The sequence below is a fragment of the Beta vulgaris genome, chromosome 2 (genome assembly GCF_026745355.1).
Source record: "Beta vulgaris subsp. vulgaris cultivar EL10 chromosome 2, EL10.2, whole genome shotgun sequence".
NCBI lineage: Eukaryota > Viridiplantae > Streptophyta > Magnoliopsida > Caryophyllales > Amaranthaceae > Beta > Beta vulgaris.
Window position 1 is genome coordinate 9,009,403 of NC_079203.1, and position 9,380 is coordinate 9,018,782.

Here is a 9,380-nt window from a genome sequence, read left to right on the forward strand (position 1 = left end):
GAAGAAGATGAATCACAGTCAAGTATTCTGCTATTGTGTTATGGTTGCCAAAAAAAAGGTGTCCAAAACACTCAGAAATCCATTCATGAGGTTTTATATTTGTGAGAATTTCAAAACAAGACATGGTTGTGATTTTTTTGATTGGATAGACATGCCTCACCATATTGAATTGAGCAACAAAATGGTGGCATATATGAGGAAGAGGATGTAGCTTGAGGATGAAGTGCAAGAACCGAAAACAAAGATTAAGAAAATGAGAGTGTTTATTGTAGTGTTAGTGTTAATAATTGCAGTTTTTGTTAAGAAAATGTGAAGTAAAAATGTAGTGATTACCTTGTAAGCTTATCTTTCAAAATAAATGCGTTGGTCCTTTGTATAATGAACCAAATGTCCTTGCATTGCTTGACTGTGATTGAGTTATGTTTGATGCATTTGACTATGATTGTGATTGACTTAAATTAAACACCTGCCAAATGGTAAAAGATTAGTCTGTTGCAAATTTTAAAAAATTAGTATCTTGCAAAAAAAAATTAACACAAGCATACAGTTCTTACCCTTGCTTCTGTCTAGAATCCATTTGGGTATGTGTACAGACCAATTCCCTGAGGTGGCCTAGGAATTGCATTTCCACTTTGCTTCTGTTTCTTCTGTTGAGTTGGTGCCTTAGGCTGCTTTGGTGGTTGAAGGGCTACTGGTTCCTTAGGTTTGCCTTGATACTTTCTCTTATTGTGTCCTTGTTCCTCACAATTACTGCACCTATTAATCACTCCTTTCTTTGACAACTTTGTGCCACAATAGTGACCTCTCCTAAGGTGGCTTTCTTTTAGTTGTGCGTCTTTGTGAATTTTTTTCAGTGGTGGTGCAATGATAGGTTGGTAGGGTGATGTAGGCCATTGTAGGTCCATTTAGTGGTTCTAGTGGGAATTGGTAAGCTTTAAGGTAGGTATCTTTGAAAAATAATGGGACACATAGTGTTCAGGCAGCTCATGTGCTTTCCATATTGCAGCTACTGTATGGTTGCATGGAACACCACTGAGTTGCCAAGCATAGCAACTGCAACTTCTCTCTAACAAGCTCACAACATACCTTGTTTTGTAGCTCCTTATCTAACTCCATAAGAGAAGTGTCCATCCCTATATGCAGACGGACCTCTTGCATCAACCTTAGATTTTTTCAGCCTTACTTGAATCCTAGGGCAGATTTCAACTTCCTTCTTTGAGATGAGGTCTTCTTCTTGTGCAACCTCTCCATCAAACCTTCTCCAATGTCTTCCAACATTGTTATGATAGGTTTGTGCCTTGAAGATAAGATGTATGCATTGAACACCTCATTCATGTTGTTATCAATACTATCACAAAGTGTGGTCAAGAAGGCCCTGACCCATTTTTTTGTGTTCCTTTTCTTCAAATCTGCTGCAGCAGCCTTTGATATATCACCAAAAAGCTCAATGCGTCTGTTGAAGTCAGCTTCAGTTGTGCTTTTAGCAACCTTCCAAAACCCTCTTCTGTACTCTAAGCCACCACCAAAGACCTGCCTGAAATTGCAGTAAACATGTCTTGCACAACACCTTGTGTCTACTTTTGGCCATATTTGGGACACAACATTCAACAAACCTTTTTATTGGTCAGACATGATTGTGTAGCCATGACCATCACTTGTCCCTAAATCATCTGCCAAAATCTGTAAGAGCCATCCCCAACTGTCTGTGGACTCCACCTCAACACATGCCCAAGCAATTGGGAACATTTGGTTGTTCCCATCCCTTCCAACACTACAAGTAATTGCCCACCAAATGGACCTTTTAAAAAACAACCATCAATACCAAAGAATGGTCTGCAACCAGCAAGAAACCCTCTTTTAAGTGCATCAAAACACATAAACAATCTTTCAAATACACCTTGGGTCAGTTTAAACTTTATTGTGTTATTTTTGTTTGACCTTAACAACTCTTATGCATTATATGTAGAGACCATACTGCTCCTCATACTCACCTAGTATAAGTGCTGTGCCTTTCTTCTGGCCTTAAGAGCAAGCCACAATGAAGCTTTAATTCCTCTTTCAGCCCACAATGTATCTACTATCTCCTAACATTTCATGTAAAGTTTAATTTTGAACTTTGATGGTAGGTTTTAGCAATCCAAGTTGCCCTAATTTTCTTCACAGTGGCTAATCTTCCATAATTGTGTGTGGGAACCAGGGTCTTAACAACTAGGTGGCCTTTTCCCCTTTCAAGTGAACACCAAACATAAAAGGACACTTCTGTGATTTGCACCTAGCCCCTACCTTCTTTGCATCATTTTTGCTAAAATATGTGTCCCTTCCAACACTTAAACAATAGTTGGTTACTGCATCCCTAAACTCATTCGCATTCTCAAACTGTTGTCCCAAAAAGAAAGGGCATTCCTGCTCCAGCAAACCAACTTTCTTAGTAGTTGGTTGGTTGTTCTTCCTGTTTTTAGGGGCGGGGGTGGTAGAAGATAGCCACAATCACTCTCATCCTCTAAATTAGGTGGGCTATCAAAGTTAGATGAATCACCCTCATAATCAGAGCCATGATCATCACATATACCCTTCCTCTCAGCCACTCTATCAAGTGACTGAAGCTCCTGATGGTATGCCATTTCTTTTTTTTTTCAAATACAATGATGTGCCTTGCCTCTTTCACTTCATCATCCTCATGGTTAGTTCCTTCATCATCATAGTCTATATCATTAGATTCAACAGACCCTAAGCTAAGTGATTGACTCATATTTGCATCATCCATCATTTGCTCTAACACATCAACATTTGGGACAACATCTTCCAACACATGACATATTCCTACATAAGGATTCCAAACTACATCATTTTCCTCCAAATCAATTAACTCAGTGTTATGTTTGTCACTTTCATCAACATTAATGACTTTAGTGGGAAGATCCCCATGCTCTAAGAAAACATCAATCATCCTACACTTCTCCATTAAACTTAAGAACACGCCAAAAGTTGTACTATCATAGTCCAAGAATCTAACACCAAGCTTTAGTTCATTAAATGGATCACAATAGTGTAACTTAATCACATTCTTATGTCCTAGAGAGTTGATTAGGGACCTAAGGTAATTAAAATTTAGATCAGGTGGTAAAATTTAGATAGGGTAATTAAAAAAACAACAAATATAAACAAAAAAAAAGTTCAGAATTTTGAATTTCCAAATTTCCAACACCCAAAACCCCTCCAACGGACCCAACAAAAACACTAAATTTCGCTAAAAAAAGACAAGAAATAGAGAGTTTAGATGATTACCACAGATATATAAGCAATTGTTAGCCGAATAATTTGGAGATGAAGCTTCTTCTTCTGAGCAGTTTTTTTTCGCCTTTGAGAGAGATGAAAGAGAGTTCAAGGTTTCTGGAACACGAGAGTGGAAGATGGAATGGCGCCAAGTATAGGTAAAACCCTTTTTTTTAGCTGCTTGCACTCGTTGTTTTGACGGCTTATTTGTCTCTCAACTAACAAAATTTTTTTGGGGGGAAAAACAACAAATGATATCTTTTGGGGTTTTCACATTTATTAAATTATCAACTGGGCCCACAAATTAACCAAGGTTAACATTTATGCTCAGAACTCCGTATTAGGTACCAAACGGTGTAAAAAAAAAGGACAGGTCCCAAACTGTAAAAAAAAGCAAACTTGGGGTCCTTTTTGTTTGCTTAACTCGGAAAAAAAAGGTTGTCAGAATAAACCCTTATGAATATGTGTTCATTACAAATTACTGATGAGTAATCTCCTATAGTCCCGTATATCAATGAAATTTCATGAGAATTTGCGTCGTTAGCCTACTACAATAGTTCTATACTTTCTCTTTTAATGATCTCATCTTCAACAGTCTAATATGATAGACTTTGAATCTTTAATTAGGGTGTGTTTAGTTAGACATAAAATATTTTCAATAGAAAGTGGTTTTTCATTAAGGCTCCATTTGGTAGGACGTAAAACGTTTTCTTGGAAAATTGTTTTCCTCTATTTTCATTGTTTGGTTGGCAAAAGAGTGTAAAACCATTTTCCATTGGGGTAAAATTACTCTCCCAATAATGGAAAACCATTTTCCCTTCAAAATGAAGGGAAAACTGTTTTCCTTATCTCTCTTGTATAATTCTCTCACTACCTCCTTACTTTCTCTTTCATTTCATCATTTTTCTTACATGGAACCAAACAACAGAATACTAATTTTGGAATTGTATTCTTCATTATAATTTGTTCTCACCGAAAATATTTTACGTCGTACCATATGGAGCCTAAAACCATTTTTTAAAGGAAAAATCAATTCTTGATTGATTTTTCCTTTGTTTGGTTGCAAGGAAAATAACTTTTCTATAAACCTATTTTCGTTTGTTTGTGTTGTGTGTCGTTCAAAAGAGTCAAAAAAAGTGCGACTTCTCTTCCCTCACTATGAAAAGTAATTTTCCTTCTTTGAAAAATGAACTTCAACCCATATATTTCCTCCTTGATGTGGTATAATTCAAATAAAGGAAATTGAGGAAAATAGTTTTCCTAGATATACTTTCTCCCAATCAAAACATAACTTTAGTGATTTCTAAAAGATTTTTTAAGATAGTCTTACTCAAATGATCTTTACTTGAGAGATATCTATCAAGCGTTCATGGTCCCAATTGTGCATAATATTATATACTAACTAGTTATTAGGCCCGGGCTATGCCCCGGGTAAGAAAAACTTTCATTTATTAATATAACACTTTATGATAAGAACACTAAATACAACTTAGTCTAGTGGTTAAGACTTTAGTATATTTACTTGAGGTCTAGGGATCAAATCCTATACCATGCAATTTCTAAATTTTTTAATGTACATGGATTACATGAACTAATACCCTAGGGAGAGTGCCACGTGGCACATAGACGTTCTTTCGCACGCCTTTTAATATATTAGTATAGATATGACCTTCGCCTTTACAAACATTAGTCAAGTGAGGGGACTATTTATACACTTAAATTGTCTCCCCCCCTACACGTACGGATCGTCTTCACTTTTTTTTTTTCGTTTTCAAACGAACCCCCTCATTTCAAACCTTCATATAACATCATAAATATAAGAAGCCAAAATGTTTAGGCCTTGTAGAGGGTAGGACGTATGAGTTGTGACAATTACTTCCTCATTAATTAAGGAAATTTTTACTTGCAAAGGTCATGGGAGCACCTTTTACCAACAAAAGTTCATGGGAGCACAACATCCAACACTAGAAAAGCAAAATGCAACACAGAAAATCAACTGTCAATTACCTCCCCTAAAAAAACAAAATACATGTACAAAAAAGAAATTGAACTAACTTTTGCATGGAATTTTCATAATGAGTAGTCCACTTCAATAGTTTTATCTAAAAGTGAAGAGATTCACGCTGGCCTAAAAAAAGCATAATAGGGCCACTCCCTAGTTCGAGGCAAATCGTGACATTGAACAACAACCCTACATGGAAAAATAAGAGTTTTAGAATTATAGACCCACCACCAAAGGGCCACTAAAGGGATCTTTTTTGTGCCAATATGACATATTACAGCAGGATATTGAAAGACAAATCATAAAAAGTTAAGCATCTTTCCCTGTGCCTTTTATTTCTAGTAGGAAAAAGAATGACATTCAGCTAATCAACTTCAACTATGACTAAAAATCCTACACAAACCACATAATTTGAACCAAAACAATATGCCAAGCATAAAATGCAGGGGGAAAAGGGCCTCATTTCATTGAAGAACACAAAAAAATGGATACACAAATGGCACTTATATTATCCTAACTAATCAAAGATTATCCTAACTAAAATAGAGATTAGAAGAATTCGAAATCTAAGTAAGGACCAGAAGACCTATCTGAATCAGAAGTTCCCTGTTTTTCATTAGGAGGTTCAGATGTTTTTGTTGAGTGGTTGAAAATAGTTAAGTCGATAGGCTTTGGGATCTCTGGAGGAAGACTACCGCGAATTAAAGCCCAATTTACACTCTCAAAGAACGGGTGTTGTTTGATCTCCGTTGCTCCTCTTTTGAATCCCAATCTCTTTTGAGGATCTTTCACTAACAAACCTCTGATCAAATCCTTAGCTGCAAAACTTGCTGCTGAACCTTCAGGAAATTTGAGTGGTTGTCCAACCACATTGAACAATGTTTCACGGTTTCCATTGCCTTTAAAGGGTGTCTTTCCATGGAGTAATTCATACAAGAAAATACCAAATGTCCACCAATCAACAGCACTCCCATGCCCATCTCCTCGAATTATTTCAGGAGCTAAGTATTCGTGTGTTCCTACAAATGACATAGAACGCGCAGTGGTAGGTTCTGCAATAAGCACTGGAAGTGAATCCAGATTTGTAAAACTAAATCTCTGGCTTTTAACCTTAGTAGACTTGGAAGTGAAAAAGCGCGGTCTGAAGCAAGAAGGCTGCAAGCAAGAGGGCTCAACGCAAACAGGTAGTTTACAAGCCGGCTGAATGCATCGAGGTTCAATGCAGTATGATGTGTTTGTACAGTTGGGCTGATTGCTACCTTTAACAAGAGTTGGATTTACACAACATCTTAAGGAGAGGTCAAAATCCGAGAGCATGATATGTCCATCTTCTCTTACCAAGACATTTTCGGGTTTTAAGTCCCTATACACTACACCCATCATGTGTAGATATTCAAGGGCAAGAAGCACCTCAGATGCATAAAACCTGCAACAATTGGAAACTAATCATCAATCAGGAAGCTAAGTGATACAGTAGGACTAAACAAACTGAAGACTCAACAAGTCCATGAAACTTTCAACATCAATCAAAATTGTCAAATTAAAATAAATGAATAAATGCCTAAGGGTTAAATTTTCAAGCATGTCATGTCTTGACCATATTATATATGCCAATCATTTCCATCATATCACATTTTTCAAGTGGGATTCTTAGAGAAACATGTTCCCTTAGCTGCAGCCTGAAATTAACAACTTCAGATCTCATAGACCCACACTATCAAAACATTATCATGAATCAGACACTATTTATTCAATTACACCTCTTGATCATGTCTATGCTAATTTAATCTCCAATAATCAATTACCCATATAATTGCAATTAGAAATGCTAATTTAACGGGAATCGAAAAGTCAGGTATAATGAACTTAAAAATTAGTCATACTTATACTAATTCAGTCAATTTTGATAACTGACATCGAAACACTGGAAACTACATTTTCTAGTTTTCGTATCTTTGTTATTTGTTTCCAGAACAACTAGAAACAAAAAACGATAAGGAACAAGCCGTAAAATGAAAGTCGAACTATATTAGATTAATTCATTTTTCTACTCCTAAGAAAAAGAAAACCAACCTTGCTGCCTGTTCAGGGAAGTGCTTGTTTGGTTGACGTTGACGAAGAATATGAAGATCACCACCATTACAAAACTCCATCAACAAGCAAGAAAACTTATCGGTTTCGAAATGTGAGTAAAGTGTAGGAAGAAAAGGATGATCCAACAACCCAAGAATCTCTCTTTCAGTTTGAGCTCTCAATAACTTCTTCCTTCCTGCTAACATCCCTTTATCCATAACTTTCATAGCAAACAAACAACCCATTCCTCTAAGTTCAGCCAAATATACACTCCCAATATCTCCAAAACCCAACTTTTTCAATAACCTAAAATGTGCTAAACCCAACTCACCATCTTTCCCTTTCACACATTGTATTGCTTCCCATCTTATATCATTCCCTTTATGAGGCTTATTTGGACAAAAACTTCTAAAACTACTACTACTTGATTCATTCTTATCATTATTATTATTATTATTACTATTACCTCCATCAACACTATTGCTACAATTACTAGCTGAACTCAAACTCAAACTCCCACTTTTCTCACTTTCTCCATTTTCACCTAATTTAAGCAAACACCCGATATTCGGCTTAATAAACCCGGAAACTTCCGATCCGGACACGGTATTACTACTACTACATGGACTTACACTAGCACTAACACTAACACTAACACTAACACTATCACTTTTTTTAATGCTTAGATCTTGAAGGGTAGTTGTAGTATTAGTACTAGTAGTAGTAGTAGTGAAAGATTGAGTTTGAAGATCAGAGCTTTGTTTCCTGGGTTTATTCATGGTAGTACAAAAGGTAAGGTGTTCGACGAAATGCGTCAATGAAGAAATGATTATCTTTTAGCCTTTAGGGGAGTTGAAGTTATGGGAAGATGGGTCAATGGTAAGGGACGTCGTCGCCGAGGCGGTCAAAGCGGGAGAAGATGGAGGAGAGAGAAAGAGGGAAAGAATAAAAACGGCATTCAAATTTGAAATTTTTGTGGGTAAAATTTTTATTTGTGTGAGGTGAAAGAATCAATGAGAGTGAGTTGGGGTTTGAGTTTACGACTCAATGCCCTAGATGAGTTACAGCTTACAGACAAAAAAAAATTAGTCTTCGAGAGAGAGAGAGGAGAGAGAGAATAAGGAGGGAAAAAGTGATGCCTTTGGAATTACGAGGGAGACAAAAGTGATTCAGATTTTCCAGAATAGGCTAAATATAAAATAATTAATAGCAGAGTTTTTTTTTGGTAAGTTACGGCCAATACCGTTAAAAAGTAGTATTAGTATTATTACTTTCTATAACTACCTACTACTACTACTACAAGAGTAAAGCATCCTATGTGAAATTGTGAGGTTATGGATAGGAGTGAAAATTATTCAGATAAAATCTAATTTAATACGAATTAGTAATTTAGATTGTATTTTAATTGTGTTTGGATTAGATTTCGATTGAGTTTTTTTCAAAAAAAAATGGATTGAGGGTAATCGGATCCAAAAATACAATATAATCGAATAACAATATACTTTGTATTATGTATCCGGATTGGGCTAAGTATTTAACTGAATTTATTTTATAGAAAAGCCTAGTCCATAGCCCATTAGGCGTATCACTTCAACCCTTCCCCTAAAACTCTAACATCACTTAATTTCTCATTTCCTAAATCCACTAGACTTCTGTTGTTCTTAATTTATTTCATCAAAAAATTATAGTTTTAAAAAATTGAATTTTCGGATCGGATTCAATCTAAAGTATGAAAAATCGGATTGGATTTGATCGGATTCAAACTCTAATCGGTTTGGATTCAGATTGGAAACTTGAAATCCAAATATTGTTAGGATCAGAAGGATTAGGTGCCCCTAATCCAAACACCGAACTTTCACCTCTAGTTGTTGATTTGTAGTTTTTATTTGAACTGATCAGATGAGCGGGCTCTATCAAATATGAAAGAGGAAGTTAGAGAGAGAAAGAGAAGGATAAAAACAGGAAAGCTCCAATCTCATATCTTTATAACCCTAGAAACCCGTTAAAATTCCGATGGCAACTATTCAATTAT

The 9,380-nt window shown here is 36.0% G+C and overlaps 1 protein-coding gene across 1 annotated transcript; it reads right to left on the reverse strand.

Moving 5' to 3' along the window:
* Nucleotides 1-5,579: 5,579 nt before the first annotated feature.
* On the reverse strand, nt 5,580-8,507 carry LOC104887429 (serine/threonine-protein kinase D6PKL1). The gene is made up of 2 exons (XM_010672052.4): nt 7,349-8,507; nt 5,580-6,701 (listed from the first exon to the last, which is right to left on the reverse strand). The coding sequence occupies exons 1-2, from the start codon at nt 8,125-8,127 to the stop codon at nt 5,825-5,827; spliced, it is 1,656 nt and encodes a 551-aa protein (XP_010670354.2). The 5' UTR covers nt 8,128-8,507; the 3' UTR covers nt 5,580-5,824.
* Between the last annotated feature and the right edge of the window lie 873 nt (nt 8,508-9,380).